This window comes from Emydura macquarii, unplaced genomic scaffold, assembly GCF_026122565.2.
Source record: "Emydura macquarii macquarii isolate MOO-44397 ecotype Brisbane River unplaced genomic scaffold, CSIRO-AGI_Emac_v2 contig_2199, whole genome shotgun sequence".
NCBI lineage: Eukaryota > Metazoa > Chordata > Testudines > Chelidae > Emydura > Emydura macquarii.
In genome coordinates, this window is record NW_027132336.1 from 2,163,062 (window position 1) to 2,186,309 (window position 23,248).

Consider the following 23,248-nt stretch of genomic DNA (forward strand, 5'->3'; position numbering starts at 1 on the left):
ATAGAACAGATGCAGTACAGTTCAGGGAGTGTTATAATCGCCAACACTGTGTCTCACTAATAGATTTCAACAAAGCCTGTTCCAGAGGCACTATCTCTGGAGATGAATAGGTAGGTAAGCTTGCCTTCATGCTAATTCAGTCCTTGTGATCCACCAATATGGTAATAGTGGGTCTCATTATATAGACACACATTCTTTTCACACAGGCTACCAAGCCATCATCATTTTTGAAATGATCAGCAATTGGACCTGTCTAAACCCTCAGATCCAAATAATTCTCAACTTCGGGCAGGTTTAGAATCCAAACCCAGATCAGGATCTGAATTTTCCAAGCCCATTAATCGGTCAGGCCAAACTTGGATCTGAACATGCATGACTTTGCAGAGATTGGAATTGAGATCTAGATCTAAATTTGGTGGCTTGGACTCATCTGTAGTGAAACATTTTGACTGCTAGAAACTTGTGTGGATTTGAAACAGTTAAATAAAAGCAAAAGAGCTGCTGGGCAAAATTCACCCTTGTGCAGAAGTCAAACACACCATTATGCATTACTGAAACTTAAGCATGTGATTGGTACTGGCCTTCTGTATCCTGTATCTTTTAGCAGTCCCCTTAGTCATCAAGTTCCCCAAGGTTTTAATTATTATGTTTAAAATATTAATTGAGTACCAACAAAAACAGACTTCTAATGTTATTACATTTTTATTCAATAATGTACATCACTTATCTTGTTTATTAACATTTGCATTTCTTTGTACTTTTACAAATTTATTTCTTATGTTTTCATACAATTTGTAATTTTAAAAATTGTTTGCTGCACCTAAAAGATCCCCTGGTTTATGATACTGCCAGAACTGTCAAATGGAATCAATTATTTTATGGTATATAATATTCATGTATCTAGTCACCATTTTAAAGTTTCAGATATTTAAAAACAATTAACTTTGAAAATACTTATGAGTATAGTAAAAGCTTCTTAAATACTCTTCAATTCAGCATTTGAAAGAGATCATCTGAACTAAAATTCCGGGACTTCATGTAACTGACATGTCTGGGAGCTCCATTTCTAAAAAGCCAGAATCTACCATTTTGATGACAGGTCAAAGGATTATGGTTTTCTGATATCAAATCGATGCAGTCTGACTTTTTGTCAGGATGACAGAATATGCAATCATTGCCACCGCCTGTATGTTACTGATGGTTCCAGTGCTTAACTTGTGCCAGGGCTTACCAGGGCTGAGCTCTGACACTTCTAAATTTGGTAGTTCATAGCTCTGGCACGTCTAGGATTGCTATGTCAGTTATGAATGTAAAAAATTGCTTGAACCCTGGCACCTCTTTCATTACAAATTAAGCACTGAATGGTTCCAGTGACAGTTTATACACTGACAGTAAAGCACAAGAGGTTTGTATCAGTAAATCTCCAAGAAAATTTTTTTGTCACTCTCTACCACCTATCTGTTCTTTTTTATAATATATGGGACCCACATTTTTTTTAAGTTCCAAAACAATTACAATATTTATTAGTACAACAATGTGAGACATCATTAAAACAAGAACAAGCCAGAAGGACATTCATCAATCTTCACTGGTTGTTGAAGTGATATATAGTTATACTACAATTTTCAGAATGAGCAACAACTGATGTGGTCTCAGAAAGGTCCTAGTCAATCATTCTAAAATCAGATTGATTGATTTTTACTTTTTTAAAATAGTAAATGTAGTTCTCTTGGAAAGTGTTGGACTGAGCACACTGGAGAATTAAGGCCCTGATTCAGCAAAGTACTAAAGTATATTCTTAATTTTAGGCACATGCTTAAATCCACCCCTATTCAGCAAAGCATGTACTTAACTTCTGGTGCTCTGCTGATTCATGGCCCAACTCCTCTATTTTTTCCACAGAACTGGTTTGGCACAAGCATCTGCAGTGTGCGAATTTCTATAATGCTCTGCCAGTGTGTCTCAACATTGATCTGCAGGGAACACCTCCAAGTGTGTGAGAGTATTTCACTCTTCATGCTCATTCAGTTCTTGAACTCTGTGCTGAGATTAACAACAAGGATACCAGTTTTGAGGGTGGGTTTTGTGATGTGGACACTGGACGGAGACCACTAACTAACTCATTTCAAACAGATCATCAAGCAGGCACCAGATAGCCATGAGTTTTGTAAATACCAAGTTGGATATATATTTGAACTAATGATGTAATTGTGAAGGGCTCTGCATCTCATTATTTGAGCCACCCAGTGGCCTCAAATATAAGATCAAAAGATACAGTTTACTGACATCAGATCAATTTTAATGCTACCGCTTTGAATTGCTAAGAATTATTGACAGTATATATGTTACTCTAGGATATATGTTCATGCAGTGTGCATGGCAAAGGTAACTTATGAAAGTTCTGCTATTTATTTTTGGGGAGGTTTAACTTATTATTTATCCAGTCCACATATTTGGTCACTCGGGTATAAACTCCAGGTTTGTTGACCCTGCTGCATCCATCTCCCCAGCTGATAATTCCATAGAGGTAAGATATTTTATTTTTTTCACAGGCCAGAGGTCCACCGGAATCACCCTGTGTTAAAATTAAAGAAAGATGATCTAATTTGCTAATAACTTGTTACAGAAGCATTTTTAAATTAATCGGTCAGGGGAAGCCCCAAAAGGTGACCCATTTGAGAGAATGAAAGATTACGTTTCTCCTAGCCTATACAATAAGACAATATTTTTACATGGGAAATGTTCTCATCTTACTCTAAGCCAGGCATTGATCACCCAGATGGCATAATGGTGAGTGCTAAATAAATGCTGATTTTAAAAAGTAATAAGAAACCGTATAATATGGATTTAGTAAATACCTGTGTTTTTATGAAAGGCAGATTAATACACTTTTAAAATATAAACCTCAATTGTAAAAATTATGACTTGTGATATGGATCTTTTCCTGAAACATAGGGTGGGATTGTCAAAAATACACAGCAATGAATGCTTTTGAAATCCCACCCTTTTGACACAAGTGCCCAATGTTCTTCCCATTGAAGAGAACGGAAGTTGTGTCATGAGTTTCAGCAAGAGCAGGCTCAGGTTAACAATTTTCGAATGGCCTCCATTACAACCACGCTTATGGACAACTGAGGTGCTTGTCATGCAAATCATGTAGTTCGGTACGTATTCAATTTGCACACCCATGTTTGTGATTTTGAAATTCTACATGGCAATGCCTGCAAATTTTGCAGGCACTATACCTGCGGATATTTAAAAATTTGGCTCTGAATATCTTTGTTTTCATTACAATTGTAACACAAGGACTTTGGACCTGAAAACATTTCATCTGCCAAATTCATAAGGCCAAACTCATGCCTGCTTTGACACTACACCAGTGTGAATTTGGTACATCATGATGTATGCAAGCTTTGCAATCATCTAGCAAGGGCATTCATTTTTTTAAAAAGGAAAGGAAAGCTACACATATTTATACTCTTAAGGCTGAAAAGAAAATCTTGGATCTTGTTAGTCAGCAGCATTGGTGAAAGGAACCACTATTCCTTAAGTACCTGAAAACTAATGTAACAAATTAAAAATATATTTTTCCCTATCAAAAAATTTCTGAGATGAAAGCGAGAAGAAAAAGTTTTGATGCCTTTACATCAAAGTGTTTCTGTCATCAAATGTCATCAAATGAAGTTTGAGCTCTAAAAAGAGTAATTTATTTCTCAGCACCTTATTCATTATTCTTTTCAGCTAATAAATGTCATTCATAGCTATCTGTGTATCAGTGCACATAATCCCCACAAAAAAACCTCACTTTCCAAGAAAATCTCTTAAAGTCAAGCACAGGGGTGTCAAAGTTATCTGGCCACAAGGGCCATTTAAGACAAAATTGTTCACTTGGCAGGCCACACTGTAAAAAAAAAAAAATCAAAGTGGTAGGACAATGGCGCAGCGGGTAGTGCTCTTGCCTCACAGCGCCAGCATCCGGGATTCAAATCCTGATCCTGGCTCTGTCCACGTGGAGTTTGCATGGTGTTCTCCCCATGTCTATGTGAGTTTTTCTGAGCACTCTGTTTTTCTTCCCACCCAGCTGGAGCCCAGCCCAGCCAGAGGATTTAGAGTTTTGGGGCTGGCACTCTGAGGCACTCTGAGGCAGCCACCTGGCCCAGCCCAATGCTCTCGTACTTGGGTGGACTGGCCAGCCCAGAGCCAGGGTGGGTTGGTGCTGTGCCGCTGTGGCAGGCCAGGCCAGGCCAACACCTCAGCATTGGAGGTTGGGTGGGCTGGGGCACAGTGCAGCATGGGCTGGCACCATGGCGGCACTCCAGAGGCTGGGAGTACTCAGGCTGGTGGTGCTCTGGGGGATGGGGTGAGTTGGCACTGTACCGCTGGGGTAAGGCGGACCGGACCAGCACTCTGGCAGTGGGGGCAGGCCGGGCCAGTGCCCAGCGCTGAGGTGTGGCACAGGCCGGCGGTGCTCTGGAGGCTCGGATCCTCGGGACAGACAGCCCAGGGCCGGGATGGGTCGGTGCTAGTGCTGGCCAGGCCAGCACTCTGGCAGTAGGGGAGGGAGGATGGGCTGGTGCTCAGACAGGGTGGGGCAGCCTGCGTGGGTCCAAAGTAGCACTGGGTCAGGCAGCACTGGGGCAAGGGCTCCGGGAGTGCTCAGGCCACCTGGCACTGGTGCTGGGGTGCTTGGGGTTCCATTGGGGCTGTGAGTAACAGGAGAGAGGTGGAATGGGTGGGACTTTGGGCAGAAGAGGCGGGGCTTCATGTGGAAGGGGCGGGGCTGGAGGCTAGCCCCCCCACACGGGCAGTTCACAAGACACCCATGCAAGACAGTATGGGACATAAATATAATAAAAAGAGTGTGCGGGCCACAAAAATTAACCATGAGGGCCGCATGTTTGACACTCCTGGTCAAGCAGAACATGTTGTCTGGCTAATTTCTTACTTTAGAAGTCCTAAAAGATACCAACCTGATAAAAAACCTCTGTCATATGAAAATCAAAGATTAACTAGTTATTGCAGTAATAAGAAGCTACCACTGTTTCTACTTAGGCTATACACAAGTCTGTATTGTAAAGCAACCAAGGAAAAATGAGTGATTGATTTATTGATAAGGATTTCAAGCCATGAATGCAGTACAGCAGCAAAATCTGTAGCTCTAAATGTTCCCAGCTTCTCATAAGCAAGATGCCAGCTACTCCCCAAAATAGTGTCCCAAAAGACTGGCAAGCTGCTCAATCAAAATAAACCAATCAAAGCAAAATCTAATGGTCTGTGTAGGAATAATTCCTTAAAATTTAAGAACATGTTGATCTGTTGCAATAACATGTTTGTACTCTCACCCAGAGCCAAAATGTGAGGGAACCAAAAGTGAGAAGCAAACTACAAGAAAAAAATCATAAAACATGATGATTTAATGTTTTTTAATACTGTAATATCTCTCACACACACTCCCACTCACTCACCCTCAGTCAATTTCATAGCATTACCTGGCAGGCATCTGATCTGCTATCAAAGTAACCAGCACAGAACATGTATTCATTAACTTCATCTCCATAAACTTCAGGGCTTCTGCACTTATGCTCAGGAACAATTGGAATCAATGCTTCTTGCAAAACATCAGAATAGTTGGATGCATCTTTTTTAAAAAAATGGCAAAAAATTAATTACTTTTAACTGTGGCATAGCTTACCACAGAAGCACGCAGCACAAAACAAGAAGCAAACACTCAATGGTTCTCAAACTTGTTTATGTTGTGGACCTCTTCGGAAGACAGTGGTTACTACAGTGGACCACATGGTCCCCTAACCTCTCGAACAGGATTCCACATCTTCCCTATGGCAATCAGAGTACTTGGCTATGTGACAAAGTAATGGCCACATTTTTCAAATGCAGCCTTTGGCTTTGGGTGCCTCAGTTTTTAGGTACACAACTTGAGAAACGAGGTGTCTTTTGAAAAGTTAGGACAAAATTAGGACAGTTTAAGAGTGATATGATGACAATCAGTCACCTTGACAATAGCTGTAGCTGCATATTTATGGTCCCTCAAATTTTGCATCTGCTGATGCACTATCCAACATTGGATGTAGGACTGTATATTTATCAGCATCATTGTTTCCTGCAGCCCCCAATAACTCCTGGCCCATTTACAACGTAACTCTATCTTCCTGGGCAGTGTTTCTCAATTACTGGTCTGTGGACCGTTGCCGATCCCTGAGATCTCCCTGACACAGTTTAAGAAGGTAGCAAACCAGTTCCTGTTATCCAAAAGATTAAGAAACACTGTTCCTTTGTGTTTGCTAACCTTCCACATTTTGTGTCCTCTGCAAATATGAACACAGCTGAGTCTTCACCAGAAAGTATCCATCAAAGAAGGCTATGAAGCTGGTTGACAAAGTGCAAAGCTGGGCTTGGGGTTTTTTCAGCTTAATTAGTCAAAAATATTTCTGGAAATCTAAGGATTGTACTGGGGCACAACTAGCAAGAAACATCACAACTTGAAGACTGACATATTTTTCACATTCACGTCTGCTAGCCAGTTAGCTCAGCATACCACCCATCATCCACAAACCAATGTTTGAGAACCACTGAAATGTCAGGCTTGGGCTATGATGCATTTCTTTTCCTCACATCAAATTTGTCATTCAACTCACTCTCACGCCTGTGTCCCCATCCAGCAATCTGACATTTGTGTTGATCAGGGGTGGACATGTCACTTTCTGGCAAGCAGATTGGCTGAACAAACTGGGTCTTGAGAGCACAGCGCTTGTTATTTTTTTTGAGTCTAATCAAAACTGCAGGAGAGAAAACACAGCAGGAGTAAAATCAGTGTTGTTTCTTTTTAATCGGATTGGTAACAGTAGATCTCAGGTACAATTCTAATTAACTCCAAGCCTCACTTAATGAAGGTATTTCAAAGACAGACTTATCCCAACAGCTGCTGATTTCATGGTCAATTGAAGACTGACATGTTTGATTATTCCTATTGCAGAAGGGTTTACTTTTATGTTATGTTCACAGAGTAGATTTTCCTTCATCTCTTTATGGGATCGGGGGGAAATGGAGGGATATAAAATATAAAGTATGCACCATTTCTCTTTAAAACCAAGGCTCAAGTTTCCAAAGGTACTGAGATGCCCACAATTTCAGCTGAAGTCAAGGGGAGATATGGGTGCTCAGCACTTCTGAAAATCACGACATGAGCCTACTTCTAATCACACCTACACTGGTGTTACTTTTGATTTACACCAGTGTGAGCAGAATGAGGCCTCACATCCAGATTAATCTCTCCAGATTCTTATACCACACCAGTCAACATGGTACTCGAGTACCTGATGTTAATAAGATATCTACTACAAAAGGTTCACCAGCTGTGAGGGGAAGAACCTATTCTATTCTTGAGTTAAGGCCTCTCATGTGCCAGTCTATTAAATAGCCTCAAAGCCAAAGAGCTCTCATGACTGGATTGTTAATGGAGAACCTCCAAGTTTCATCATACTAGATATAGAACATTCCTGTTCTATTGTCAGTCTGACTTAAATGCACATTTGAATTATTTGCAGTTTAATTTTTAACTGAATTGATAAGCCTGAAAATAATCTAAAGATTAATAGATTTATAGATTTTAAGGCCAGAAGAAACTATTATAATCCTCTAGTCTGACCTCCTGACTAACACAGGCCAAACCCATAACTGCTGGTTGAATAGAGCGTATCTTTTAGAAACCTATTGAATCATGTTTTTTAAAGAGTTTAAGTGATGCAGAATCCACAAAATACCTAAGTATTGTTCCAATGATTAATTACTGTCCCAGTTAAAAATCTTGCATCTTATTTCTAGCCTGAAATTCTCTAACTTCCACTTTCAGGCACTGGATCTTGTTATACATTTGTCTGCTAGAATTAAGAGCCCTCTAACTATCAGATATCTCCCAATGCAGGTACTTACAGAGCACAATCAAGTCACATCTTAACCTTCCCTTGAATAAATGAAATAGATTGAACTTCTTAATTTTCTCACAGTAAGACATTGTGATGCAATATATTTTTGCCAGGTGACTGAATTCTACTTGCATGAAATAAAATTGTAAAAAAAATTAAAATACTCACCAATATCATGTTCAGTTGGGTAGAATACTGAGTAATCTGGGTGCAAAATGTATTCCTCTATTTCAAATGTTTGTGTTACATCTGTTGTTTTATTAAATAAATGCTGACCCAGAACAATTCTAATACTGGACTTCAGTGGACTAAATAGAAGGAAAACATAATTACTAGAGTCCAGAAGTTGTCCTTTTGGGAAAAAAAGATATGTTTAAAGTGTGGTTCTACACTGAATAGTAAATGTAAAAAACAGTAACATGAGAGCCTTGGATTTTAGGGACTATTCCAGCTCCCACTAAAGCCCATGTAAAAACTCCAATTAGAGTTGGATCAGGCTCTTATTCTACATTCAAACAGTGGAGTGCAGGGGACAGCCATTCAAGAGTTATCAGGAAATGCTTGGAAGCAAACTAAATACTGTGATGTTGGAAGCAATGAGGTAAAAATTCACTGTTGCTGTAAACTCCTTTGGAGTTGCGCATGCAAAAGTCAGCAGTGGATTTAGCCAGCTTTCAACATCAAAGTACGTGTGTTCCTCAAAAACTACTTCATTATACAATCCAGGCATACAAAATGCCTATTGTCATGCAATGTGCATAAGTAGTCATCCAGTAGTACCAAACTTCCCTCATCCTCATGTTTGTAGCCATTTCCTCCCAGATATAGATGCAAAATATCTTCTTCTCCAGTGCTGAGTACTGAACTGGGAAAGATGCCAGGGTTTGATTGGTGAAAACAAGGTTACTTACCAGTAATTGATGTTCTTCAAGATGTATTGCTCATGTCCATTCCACTATAGGTGAGTGCATGCCTCCATGCATGGTTCCCAGAACTTTTTTCCCATTAGCAGATCCCGTAGGGCCAGCTCTGGTGCCCCCTGGAGTCCCGCGCACATGCTGCAGTATATGAGGTGCTGCCGGCCCTACGCCCCCTCAGTCCCTTCTTTCTGCCAACTCCGGCAGCAGGGACAGGGGGTGGGTTGTGGAATGGACAGGAGGCATAGAGCTTGAATCCTGGCAACCAGGGCATAGCCTGGCCACTCTAAGTCGCTGCAGGGACTTGCCTTATCTCTAACTACACTTAACAATACTTAACTACTACTTAACTAACTAAACTACTTAGAATAACAAACAGATTCAAAGAAGGGGAATAGTACTTGGTGCGAGGAAGGCTAGTTCCAGCAACAGTCACAGGCAGAAAGAAGGAACTGAGGGGGCATAGGGCCGGCAGCACCTACCAGGATTGTGTGCGTGGCTCCAGGGGGCACCAGAGCCGGCCCTGTGGGATCTGCTAAGGGGAAAAAAGTTCTGGGAACCGTGCACTGAGGCGTGCACTCACCTATAGTGAGATGGACATGAACAATTACTCGAAGAACAACTGTAGTACACAGTGAAAACAGCTTTAGTTTAACAATCACTATATGTATTGTGTACGAAGGAAGATCGGGAAGCTCATTTTTTTAAGAGTAAGAAAGAGACAATAAGGTAACAGAGGATATTCCAAAAATTTTCCAAAATGATTTTCTTACCACTCTTTCTCAACAGCAACCTAGTCAATATGCCACTCTGGACAGAATTTTGTGGCTCTCAAAGCAAATTGGAGGCCCACTAATTCCAGGGAAAATATCTAGAATACTTATTGATGCTAAACTGACATGCTATGGCTTATATATATCCTGCTATTTTATACAGCCAGAAACAGAAGAGAGGGTTGTCATACAAAAAGTGAGCTGTACAGGTATCTATTGTTTCCTAGTGGAGAACAGTTGAACCAGCTGAACAGCAATCTCATATGTGTTAACTAGACATAAGGGTGCAGGATATTATGGAAAAACTATTGAAAATCTGCATGTACCAAGCCACCGGCTGGAAGTGGGCAGAAATGTCCTGAACAGCTGCCAGAGTTATCAGTTATTTCACAACATTTGGAAAACAAATGCATTGCAGTTGAAGAGCCACATGCTTCACCACAACATTCAGAATGATATTATTAGCTCTACAGACTATCTGCATACTTATTCTGGCATAAGGTTTTCTGTTATTCTTGGCTTCCTCACTGAGCAAAAGAACAATGGGTATGAAATGATGTAACACTTTTCTCAATTGATGTGATCAGCTTTACCTCCAAATACAAAAGTACCCTACTGTACGGCAAATGGATTATTCAGAATGAAATAGGTGCATCTGATATTTAACATTTTCCTTGCCTATTACATCTAGAAATTTCAAAAGACTAAGGAAATTAGTTGTCCAAATCTCATTGAAATTAAATAGCAGTTGACCATCTAATTCCCTTAGGCTCTTTTGCAGAATCTACTCTACTTGGAGGCATTCAAATGTACTTTAATTTATATAATAAATCATTACTCAGTTGTTTTGATAATTTTGAACTAACATTAAACACTACAATAGGCATCTAATTTCATCTACGGAGGGTGCATTAACATCCAACCAAATAACTGAAGGGAAGAGAAATGCATGTGCCTATGGAAAACTAGTTATTTGCCCATCCAAGTAGATACTTGTGCATGCAAGTGCTCGTTTTCTATATACTTACACTACACTTTACACTTCAAGTAGACCCATTAATTTCAGTAAGACTATTTAAGATGCAAGTAAGGGGTAAGAGTTGGAGAACAGGGACACAAATTATTTGTTAGCTCATGCATGTGCATTGTAAGAATCTACTTTTAAAAACGTAGGCTTTTCTGTCCTTCAGGAATAATAATAGTATCCTTTGTGCTTATATAGCATGTTATCTCTGAGGATCTCAAAGCATCTCACAAATGTTAGTACATATTATCATCTCCTTTTTATGGGCAGGAGGGGTAAATACAGAGAAGATGAATGACTAACCAATGGTCATAAAGGTAGTCTGTGACCGAGCTGGGAACACAGCTCAGGCCTTCTGACTCCCAATGTTGTGCTTCACTTACTAGGCCAATGTTGCCTCCCTACAACAGCTCCCAGCAATGCATTCTGAATATCTGAAACTATGATTGTAGACATCCAGTATTACATATTGATCAATTACATACTGGAATTCTAAAATCAAATGTATTGACTAAAATTCCAATCAAGTGCAATTTTATTTGGAGATTTATGAAAAGAAATTGTTCCTTTATATAAATCCCCTCCCCGCAAACTTCATGATTTTCACACATAGATGATCATCAATATATCTGTATACCAAAAATTTCATTACAGGCATGTGCCTCATTATTTTTGTCACTCATCTGTTTACTTTCTGCTTTGTCATCCTGTTTTTCCTTTTGTCTGGTTTATTTCTTCATCATCATCTTAATTGATGTCAGAGAACATAGTTGCTATGAACATAGTTACCTAGCAGTATCAGAACAAAAAATAGACCCTGAGCTTTTCATTGCTAGAATGTTTTGATAGTAATTTTACCATCTCCATCCTCTAAAATTTCAAATTCTGCTATCAGACAAAGATCTAAAAACTCCTCCACTTTTGTCAGCCTCTTGAACAAACAGTGGATATATTCCCTCTTTGGATGAGGGACTGTCTTTTATTGTACAATATGTAGCACAAATGGTGCCAAACTTGGCTGATCTCTAAGCATGACCATAATATAAACGTTAAATAATAATCCTTATTATACTTGTAATAGCATACTAAACTGTATTATGCTGTTCAAACACAAGGGGGCACCATGTGTAACATACCTTATCTGAGCATACAACAGATAAGCCTGGGAGTACATTAAAGGCTCTGTAACTCTAGTGAACACATCTCGTGTGCATCTTTCTGACAAGGAGTCTCTATAGCCAGTCCATATCTGACTCAGAGCCTGACCTGCAACCTGCCATGTACAAAGTATATATGACATGGTGTCAGAAGTAGACTAGTGTCAGTGGAGAACAAAAACAGAAGGAAAACAGCAACAAAGGCTGCAAACAGAAGAACCAAAGATTGCAGGATCTCCTCCACATACCACTATTCAATGCCCCAGAGAACTTCAGTTTTGACAAATCTTTAGAATGGACAGACTGAAAGCAGGATTTTGCACTGCAACCAACTCCACAAGGAAACCAGAGGCATTCAGGTATACTCTTTAATTTATGCTATGAGGAAGCAGACAGAGCATATCTTTAAATCCTTTGACTTTGCTGAAGACAGTCACAGAGATTACTATGAAAGAGTTCTGGCTATGTCTGATGCATACTTTATATCTTAGAGAAATGTGGTTTATGCAAAAGCATATTTTCACCAGAGCATTCAAAGACCAGGGGAAAATGTTGAATGTTTTATAACAGCTCTGCATTGACAGAAAACTGTGATTCTGGGACTGCAAAACATGAAAATAACAGAGACAGGCTGGTCATTTGGTTAGCAGATAAAAATCTTTCAGCACAGCTACAATTAAAAACAGACTTGACCCTAAGTACAGCTACCAAGATAGCAAAACAGATCGAACTGGTGAAACAGCAGAAGGAACAAAGGCAAGAAAACTTGAAAAACCTGAAACTATCTTAGAAGCAGTAAAAAAGACTCAGCATGACCACTAAAAGTCATCATCATAAGATCACTGGGGCTAAGATAGACAAATTTCAGACAAACACCAAAGTCTAAATGCACAAGATGTGAAAAAAATTATAGCCCAAGAGATTATGCATGTTCAGCCAAAGGTGCAAGATGTACCAAATGCGTCAAGTATGGACATTTTGCAGTTGTTTGCCATACCAAGACATCACGGATTTGACCAACATTACAGACAAGAGCCATTGCTTCTATGATCTATCATGTGTGATGACCACAGCTTGCCTGGAGACTGAAACTGAGTATTCATGGAAAAACTATTGACTTTAAAATTGACACAGGAGCAGATATCAGAGTCATCCCAGAAAGGACTTACAATCAACTTCAATCTCTCCCAGAGCTGAAGTCACCTGACACAGCTCTTTCAAGCCCTGAAGGTATTCTGACCTGCATGGGCCAATTCACCACAGACAAAAGCTTTGCATTCAGAGTGCATGTAATCAAAGACCAGTAGCAGTGTAGAAGCCTTGACAGGCATAGTGAAAGAGGTGGAAGAACTCAATGGAGGATTTGATAATATTAGACTGTTGAAAAAAGATCTAGTACAAATAACCTTACAAGACAATGCTGAATCACACAGAATAACACCACCTCTACCAGACAGACCTTGGAAGTTACTAACTGCAGATTTATGCAAATTCAGAGGACATAATTACTTGATCATAGTGGACTATTTTTCCAGGTATATAGAAATTATGTAACTGAAAGACATAACCTGTTGCAATGTTATCGAGAACTGACATGCTCATTTCAGTATTCCAGAACAACTAGTGAGGGACAACGGACCATAATTCACTATAGCAGAATTTAAGTCATTCTGCACAAAATATGTTTTTGATCATATTATTAGCAGCCCACATTATCATGAATGGAGAGGCTGTGAGAGGAGTACAAAGAGTTGTGGGAGGAGTAGAGAGAGCTGTGAATGGAAAGGCTGAGGGAGGAGTACAGAGATCCATGAAAATCCTACAGCAGGAAGATCCATTCCTTGCTCTCCTGAACTACAGATCAACACCAAAAGCTGCTACTGGATATAGGCCAGCACAACTCCTGATGGGAAGACAACTCAGAACTACTGTTCCAACTTTGAAAAATAATCCATCTCCAAAGTGGCCAGACATGAAGAGAGTAACCAAATCAGATAAAAAGGCAAAGAGAGCTTATGAACTCTTTGACAATAGATGACACTCAGAGAGCTGCTGAGGCTAGATCCTGAGGATAGTGTTCATGTCAAACTGGAAGGAGTAAAAGGATGGACAACTCCAGTTGGTATAGAAAAAGAATTTATCACCAAGATTATAGGTGATCAAGACGGACAGAGGAAAGTTCAACAGAAAGTCAACAACTACAGTTTATTCCTCGGAAAGACCAATCAACAGTGCAAACTCTACAGTTGATGGATGCAAAACAAGAAGAAGACTTAAAGTCCAAATTGACCTAGGACAGTCATTAAAACTAATGGACTGCCAGATGACTAAATTGTTATCCCAGGAAAGTTATTACAACTAATGGACAGCCAGATTACCAAATTGTAATTAGAAAACTTTCTATAATTCAAAGGCACTTGACAGGCTGATAAATACTGAATTTTAAAGGTAGCATGATAATGTACATTTTGTACAGTTTTGTAAAGGGTAGGAATGTAGAACTTGAAGGAGATGTAATGGACTGCAAAACTGCATTAAACTGCTCAGACACAAGGTGGCGCTGTGTGAAATATACCTTATCTTAGCAGATCTACCTGGGGATACACTAAAGCTGTGGTTCTCAACCGTGGGCCCATGTACCCCTGGTGGTACTCAGCAGTCTTCAATCAACTCTTCGAAATATTCTCCTAGTTTTACAACAGGCTACATAAAAAGCGCTAACAAAATCAGTACAAACTAAAATTTCATACAGACAATGAGTTCTTTATACGGCTCTATATACTTACCATACATTGAAATGAAGTACAATATTTATATTCCAATTAATTTATTTTATAATTATATGGTAAAAATGAGAGAGTATGCAATTTTTCAGTAATAGTGTGCTGTGACACTTCTGTATTTTTATGTCTGATTTTATAAGACGTTTATAAGACTGTAACCTGGGGGTTACAGTAGACAAGAAGATGGATAAGAGTCAACAGTGTGACCTTATTGCCAAGAAGGCTAACAGCATATTGGGCTGAATTAGTAGGAGAATTGCCAGCATATCACGGGAAGTGATTATTCCCTTCTATTCAGCCCTGGTGAGGCCTCATTTGGAGAACTATGTCAAGTTTTGGGCCCCCCACTATAGAAAGGATGTGGACAAATTGGAGAGTCCAGCAGAGGGCAACAAAAATGATTAGGGGGGGCTGAAGCACATGACCTATGAGGAGAGGCTGAGGGAATGGGGCTTGCTTAGTCCGCAGAAGAGAAGAATGAGGGGGAATTTGATAGCAGCCTTTAACTACCTGAAAGGGGGTTTCCAGGGAGGATGGAACTAGGCTGTTCTCAGTGGTGGCAGATGACAGAACTAGGAATAATGGTCTCAAGTTGCAATGAGGGAGGTTTAGGTTGGATATTAGGAAAAGCTTTTTCACTAGGAGGGTGGTGAAGCACTGGAATGAGTTACCTGGGGAGATGGTGGAATCTCCAGCCTTAGAGGTTTTCAAGGTGTGGCTTGACAAAGCCCTGGCTGGGATGGTTTAGTTGGGGTTGGTCCTGCTTTGATCAAGGGGTCGGACTAGATGATCTCCTGAGGTCCCTTCCAACCCTAATCTTCTATGAAAAGCAATTAGTTTTTAATTGAGATGAAACTTGAGGGTACACAAGACAACTCTTGAAAGAAGTACAGTAGTCTGGAAAGATGGAAAGCCACTGTACTAAAGGATCTTGTGTATCTCTCTGATAAGAAAGCTCGGGACCCAGTCCATATTCAGTACAGAGCCTGACCTGCAACCTACCGTGTACAAGTTGTACATGACAATACCCTCAAGATCATCTTCTCTATCCACTTCTTCAGCTCCATCTTGATTAAATTATGCATCCTTTTTATTTCCTGTGCATTGTTACTATGTATACTTAAAGAGCTCCTGCAATCCACCTCTGAAGGGAGAGCATTTCAAGGCTGTATAAAGTGATCTCTTTTTTATAGTTTGTATGTAAGACTTTTATGTTTCACAAGCATTTGGGGAAACTGAGATATAAGGGGCTCCCTAACTGTATGATATTATTAAAGCATTGAGTTTACCTGTTAGCAAAGCAGTGTGCTGCTGACACTACCCAACAAGGATGAACAAGACTGCCAGCACAAAAGTTATTTCCAACATATATGGCTGCTAGCCAGGGGTGAGAGCCTGGTAACGACGAAGAGCCACCAATAATCCTAGGTCTGATGAAACTTCGTTTTTTGTGTCTTCTCCCACATGCTCTTTTGACAACAGCCAAGGTCTCCGTGTAATCGGGGACTGCTGGTGTCCTTCTCCTGGTGTCTGAGATAGAAAGTGGTGTGGTGAGTTCCAGACTACATATACTTACAATTTCCAAAACTGGAATTTTCATAGGAGCCTAAGGAAGTTAGGTGCCCAAATCTCATTGAATTTCACCCAGCGAAATAGCAGAATTAGGGCCTACATTCTGATTCCAGACTCCTTATTACTGGGGAGATTGGTGATGATGCATGGAGCAGAAACAACATGCCTTAATTTTTCAGACACCAAGTTTAGCTTTGTACTTCTGACAGTTAGAAAACAAAATGACATAATCAGTAGAATGTATTTAAATCATCGATGGAGAATAAATGATCACTTTATAGGTTCAGGTTACAAGTCCATTTTAATAAGTCCTTTAACATTAATGGCAATTAAATATGAATTTGGGGGAAGATTAGATTTCTTAGTTTTTAAAATCCGTTTACTATGTGCTGTACATTTTTAGTTTAAAGTGCTGAAACAAGTATCAATAAGTACAGAGACCTGCTAATTTAAGGCCTGATGCTGCTACTTTTACTGACACAATCCATCTTTACTCAGTCAAACAGCCACATTCACTTATATGGAGCTTCTCGCATGAGTAAGGATAAGTGTTGAAGGATGTTCCACTAAGAGCTCCATTCATTTATGAAGTCTTACCCAGATGATGGCCTGGCAGGGACAGCTGTAATACTGGGATCACTGCTTTGCAATAAACTGAGACAGACTGCATACCTGCCTAATACTGTAGTTCTTCTTCCAAGAATACACATAGGGGGTTAAAGCAGCAGAGGGAATAAACTTACTCATCTGAGACCAGCAGGACTTAAGAAATGCAAAAGAAACCTACAATTTGTGTTAACAAATGAAAAAGTTCCACTGATATTAGAAAAAGTTTTCACTGGGTCACACTGAAGTGAAAAATGAAAAGTTATCAGATCACATGACTTAACATTTACCTACCACAAGATGTAATGTTACAATATTCCCAAGACAAAGTGTTGCTCTTCATGATGTAACACCAGGGCTTCTCATCATTATCTGGATTTCTAATAAAGTTTGGGGAGAGTAAATTAAAAGCAGTGTCAATAATAATACTTAGCACAGTACAAACATTCACGTACTTAGTCTTGCACTATCCATAGGATCGATCCTGCAATGTGCTGAGTGGTCTGGACTTGATCCACCAAAGCATTTAAGCATGTGCTTAACTTTAAAGCTTGTGATTTGTCCCATTCACTTCAACGGGGTACTCGTGTGCTTGAAGTGAAGCATGTGCTTAAAGGCCAGATTTTAAAGATGCAGATGGTTACCTAGTCGAATTATCAAAAGCTGCTAGGCTCCTAATTCTCATTGAGCAGTGTAAACAAAAGCAGAATATGGTCCCTCAGCTCTCTCTCTCCCTGGGTAAATGCAAACATAGGAACAATCTAAATGTAAATGTCGTTGAAGGCAAACCACACACTATTAAAAAGTAGATTAAAAGAAATATTCAAGATTTCACTAGAAAATAATGAATGTTGTTTTCTTAAAAGAACTGGCTGTAGTTGATTGGTTCCAATATATTTCTCTGAGAAACAGAATTATCTTTGTTAGTGCTGCAGAAGTAACCAGAAATATACCTGATTCTATAATATAATGGTAGCTTTCAAAGCCTCAAAAAGATCTTCCCTCTAACTAGTCACAATGACAAGTTAATACAGGGCTTCAGGTAAACAGGGAACCTAATTTGAATATGATTTATCCTAAGCCACACACATTCTTTTTAAGATTCTTCAGTGGCTTTCTGAATCTGCCTGCTACTCCTCAAAGACTAAAGTGCTTTTCAAATTCTTAGAACAGAAGCAGCAGCCTGGGCTGAGTCATCTACCGCCAACTATTTTTCTAAATTAGAATATTTGAAGAAGAAGATAGCTGTAGGATTACACAGTGTATTGGAGATACCCACCTAAAACTTAAAACAAGATAGCAAAAAAAAGTGGCAAAAAAGGGGATTTACTGTTTCTTGTCTGCATTATGCAGGACATGATCACACAAGCTCTTACAGAAGTATATGATTTTTTTCTTGCATTTTCTGTGCTCAAATGGAGCCATACTGACAGGACTTAGATTCAGCAAAGTGCCTAAGCATGTGCTTAAAGTGAAAGTTTAAAAAGTTAAGCCCCTTTGATGTCAAATTGGTTTGATCTCCTGAGCTGGGCTCCAATTCAGCAAAGCACTTAGGCATGTGCTGAACAAAGATGTTTTCAAATATGTGCTTAAGAGCTCTGTTGAATCAGGACCCAGTTCTGGAGATCAAACCAATTTCGATAAAAGAAGAAACACTTTTTGGAGATTCAGAAAAAGTTGATTTTATTTATTAATGTGTTTATGGATCTCTGCACTTAAACTGACTTCCTGCAGAAGAACTACTGTAAGAAATGTTGCTTTCATAATATTTCCAAATAAACCAGGGTCTATGGGAAATTTCAAGAGAAATTCTGATCTCTGCAGATTACTAGTCTGATTTCCAAATAAAAAAGAAATTAAAAAAAAATCAGATAAGAGCAGGATAATCATCCGAACCAAATCTCTGAAATATCTGATATTTGCCCATCCCCACTATTTGCCATAAAATGGACAACACATTCTTTGTCTCTCTCTCTTTTGATTGTCGGAGGCATGGACAAAGGCCACCTGCTGAGAGGGGGCACAGAAAGGGATAATCCCTAAGGCCCATTCTCAGCAGATGGTCTGACTAGATCTGGTCAGAGAAACTTATGGAACCATATTCTGCGAGAATATGCAGGTCTGTTGAAATCAATACACTTCATTAAATTGTATCAATTTAACTGGAATTTCATTTCAGAAGGGAAAAGGTCAGACAATGTCAAAACACCCCATTTTTACATTTTTACATATAGATTTTTTGTTTTGAAATAACTTCATTTCCATTTTGTTGGTTTGTATTATAATACAAAAAAAATTTAAAGTCAAAACTGAAATGTTGTGATTTTGTCAAAACGGAATATTTCTTTTGATCTGAAGCAGTTTTTCTCCTCCCCCTAGAATTTTCTTTCATTAAGAATACCACAATTTTCCATTTTCCTTCCAATTCAGAATGAAACCAAATTTAAAAATCTCTAAACCCTTTGAGAAAAGGAACTTTCATTCTCCACATAGCTCTGGTTTTCATTTCTATATATGCCCTATTTCTGGATGGACCCTCTCTTGTCTCTATTAATGCTAATGGTAGTGACTGCTGATAGTGCTGATGATACTCCGCTGCAGATACAGACAGGGTATAACATCAACATGGAAAGGAGGACAATTGCTGGAACATTTAGCATCTCAGTCACTCTTTGGAGGAGAGGATGGAGTTAACTACGGGCCACTGGGGCGGCTCTATGAGGTATCTTCTTGTCTTTTGGAATCATGTGGAAAAGGTCACAGAGATGAGGAAGCAAAAAGGCCCCGAACTTTCTAACATTCCCTCAGGCTTAGACATTCTTTCGGTAGCCCTATCTATCTATCTATCTATCTATCTATCTATTTCATCTGCAAGATCCTACACTTTCTAAAAATAGGTCCCTCTTGAGGACCTATTTCTGCTGGGCTGCTTAAAGTGAGTCTATGTATTTCATTTTCTGAATAGACTCTCTGAAGCTAACCAGTACTACTGCAACTAAAAGGTAACAGCTGAGCGGATACCACTGGTATTCCACTCTTCCAAAGCCACTGCTATGTTCAGCGTATACTTTGATTTACAAACATTGGGTGTACAAGAAGTTCTCACCTGCAGTAAGAGTAGGGTCCCAAGCCCAGCTGCACAGCTTCCTCAACGCTGTCAACATGAAACTCTTGGTAAAGCAAATCTGAATTCCAGGGCACGCAACTATGTCCAGAAACAGTCTTCTTCACAACACCTCTGTACTCTGTGCCATTGCCAGTATAACATTGTTGGCTAGGGACTGAACAAAACACAAGATGCTGATCAGAAATGAGGGCAAATTCAGTGCTAAAGAAATCCTTATTTCATCACCAGTATCCTATGTGATTTCTCTGTGAATTAAAAGTCAATGCATCTGATTCTCTAGTACTTTGCACTTTGTGTAATTATTTCTGCTGTACAAAGTGAGCCTACAGCACTACCAAATCAAATTAACAGTGGGTGACGTTCATTTTATACATGTGTAAATAAATACACAAGGTGCAAAGCAGTGGAGAATCAGGCCTAATGTGGCCACCATAAATGAAAGCCTTTAATCAGTTCATAGTCAAATTCCAGGCTGAGGTCGATACCGAGATTCAGAGTCCAGGTCAGAAAGCAAGGTCCAAATTAAGCTGAGGTCAAAGAAAACAGTTCAAGAACAGGGAGCAGGAATGGTTGTGGCAGCAACAGGAGATCCACACTGTTGCATGGAAACTTCCTGGAATAACCTGTCAGTTTATATAGGGCAGGGAACCAATCAGAAGCTATGAGGCTGCTCCCTGCCAGACTCCTTGAGGTGGGATTTCCCATGGTCCGTGTCCACAGTGGGTCGCTAGTGGAGCATGAGCTGATTATAGTCGCTGCTGGCGGGTCGCTCTGCAGGACAAGGTAGGTACCAAGAAGTACCAGAGGAAGCCATGTTTGATTTTTGAGTCCAATATATTGTGGATGTCGTATTCTTCGTGTCTTTGGATCCACATTGGGAGGAGGGTGGTTAAGTCCAGTGAGTGAAGGGGTTGTCAATGTACAGTTTTAGCCAGGCTACATGGAACACTGGGTATATTCTGAGGGATCAGGATAACTGAAGCATCATGGTCACCAGGTTGATTACCCAGCTGACAGAATATGGTGCAAGGGATCAGTTACCCAATTTATGACACAGCTGGTTAATGCGGCAGTTTTGGACTGAGAGCCACATTTTTTGCCCTATCGTGAATGCCAGGCCCCGCTGGTGCCAGCAGTCAGTGTACCACTTGTAGTCTTACTTGGCCTTGTCCAGATAGGCCTTGAGTTTTTCTTGGACCTCAAAGACTTGCTGCACCCAATTGACAGCCACGGAATTGGTGGAATCAACAGGTATGACCAGGTGGACATGGGGGTGGAAGCCACAGTTTGCATAGAACGGATTCTGCCCAGTGGAGACATGCTCAGCATTGTGACCAAACTGTGCTTGGGGTAGAAAGCTCAGCCCAGGTAGCTCCAGCTCACACGGAGGATGGGACCTCCCCTCCACCCTCCTGGCTCCCTCATTGGCCTGTCCACTCTGTCAATCAGGCTGACCTGGAGCGTTGGTCTCTCCCTTCTGGCCCTGGGGGCTGTCCATCTCAGGTTCCTGCTTCCTCATTAACCCTTCCCCTGTCCTTTGGTACTGAGAGATGGCCAACCAAAAAGATCCACTAAGTTTCAGTAAGGGGCTAATAGTCCCCTTACATTATCCTTAATCTACTCACACAGTCCTGGTAGAGCTGAGCCGCTTCATTCTGCTCAGTATTGGAGACTAATAGCGAGGCATGGGCAGCATAGGAGGAGGCCAGTCCCTGCCCCTGCTGGAGTTTGCACAGAGTCACCTCCACCAAGTGGGCATGGTAGGTATCGTCAGATATAGCAGAAAACACCTGGAAGAAAGCATCAGGTTTGCTGCTTTATTCAAGCAGGGGCAAGGCCCAGTCCAATGCATCTCCTATCAGGAGGCTAATAATGAGTCCTGCTTTTGCTTGGTCAATAGGGCAGGACCGGGGACATAGCAGAAACAGCAGGAGGTATTGGTTAATAACCCCCATAAGTTTTTGGTGGTCCCCATTAAAACATTCTGGGAAGGGGGCTGGGGCTAGGTACACAGCCGCAGTATGTGCCCGTAATGCAGTGTTCTTGTCCTGCAGCAGCCACCTGCTCCCATAGTAGCTGGTTATTTGCAGCGTGCTGTGCCAGTTGGGTCTGCAGTGCCACAGTGTCATTACGGAGTTAGGTGGATTGCCTGCACAGAGCTTGGTTCTGTGTTGCGACCTGCGATACTTGGGCTCAAAGCATGGGCATCTCTTCCTGGGAGCGGTCAACCCATTCAGGCATCTCCCGTAGCCTCTGGGGCATGCTAGGCAAGGAGTGGCCTGCTGCCTCCATGGTAGGCCATCACCACAGGCTAAGGTGATCCAGGCAAACTGTCATGATCCTGACAAGGGCGGTCGGAACCAAGGGTCAAAACTAAGGTTGAGAGTATTGGTGGCATTCGTAGTCAAATCCCAGGCCAGAGTCAATACCAAGGATCACAGTCCAGGTAAGGTTTCAGGGTCCAGGTCAAGGGGCGAGCTCCAAATCAAGGCAAGGTCAAAGCCAGAAGTTCATGAACATGGAGCAAGAATGATCATGGCAGCTACCATCGATCTGCACTGTTGCATGGATATTTTCTGCAATGCCCCTTGGGTTTATATAGGTCAGGGAGTCAATAGGCGTTGTGAGGCTGCTACCTGTTAGATCCCTTGAGGCAGGACGTCCCGTGATCTGTATCCACAGTGGGTTGTGAGTAGTGGAGCACACACTCATTCTTGCTGCTGTTGGGGGTCAGCGTGGAGCTGTCTGTTATCTGGCAGCTCTATGGGCCTGGGTTCAAGACCTGCTGGGCCTTTTGCAAAATTGAATCTGTAGCTGTACTTGGATTCCAAACAGCTCTGAGATATTCTGATACCATCTTTTGAATCAGATCCATTTCTACTCAAATTCTTCAAATCCCATAATTAATAGAACTTATTTGAAACAAATTACATATGTTTTTAATAACAATGATAAGCATATTCTCTTTTTAAGATAATGCGCTGATCAAAGCTACAGGATAATGAAATACTATCTCTGTTTGACTGGAACAGTCAAGTTCCTGAAAAAACCACTGTGCTGTATATTGATCTCCTGTTACATTTGACCATAGAAGTGCCAGGTGCAAGTTTTATTGGTACTGTATTTATTACATTCAGAAATGACTGAGAGATGTGAACTTGTATAAGAATGAAAGAGGAGAGGGGCCCATCTATTAACACAGTATCAGGGCCAGATTCTGCAAGGTTCTAAACACTGAGGACCCTCAGTTCTCACTCCAGTCCTTTATAGGAGGTTTTCAGAACCTCACAGGATTGAAACCTAATGTACTTACATTACTGTATGTCTGCCAATCTATGTTAAAGCTGTT

The 23,248-nt window shown here is 40.6% G+C and overlaps 1 protein-coding gene across 3 annotated transcripts in view; it reads right to left on the reverse strand.

Annotated features, from left to right (window-relative positions):
* Positions 1-668: 668 nt before the first annotated feature.
* HGFAC (HGF activator) overlaps positions 669-23,248 on the reverse strand; it is a 58,863-nt gene continuing 36,283 nt past the window's right edge. For all 3 annotated transcript variants that reach the window (XM_067558884.1, XM_067558885.1, XM_067558883.1), the window contains 7 exons: positions 19,879-20,053; positions 17,067-17,152; positions 15,884-16,124; positions 8,109-8,248; positions 6,654-6,794; positions 5,490-5,638; positions 669-2,575 (listed from right to left, as the gene is read on the reverse strand). In XM_067558884.1, the coding sequence (XP_067414985.1) occupies positions 2,405-2,575; positions 5,490-5,638; positions 6,654-6,794; positions 8,109-8,248; positions 15,884-16,124; positions 17,067-17,152; positions 19,879-20,053 (1,103 nt within the window). In that variant the 3' untranslated portion in view covers positions 669-2,404. The remainder of the gene's footprint in view (positions 2,576-5,489; positions 5,639-6,653; positions 6,795-8,108; positions 8,249-15,883; positions 16,125-17,066; positions 17,153-19,878; positions 20,054-23,248) is intronic.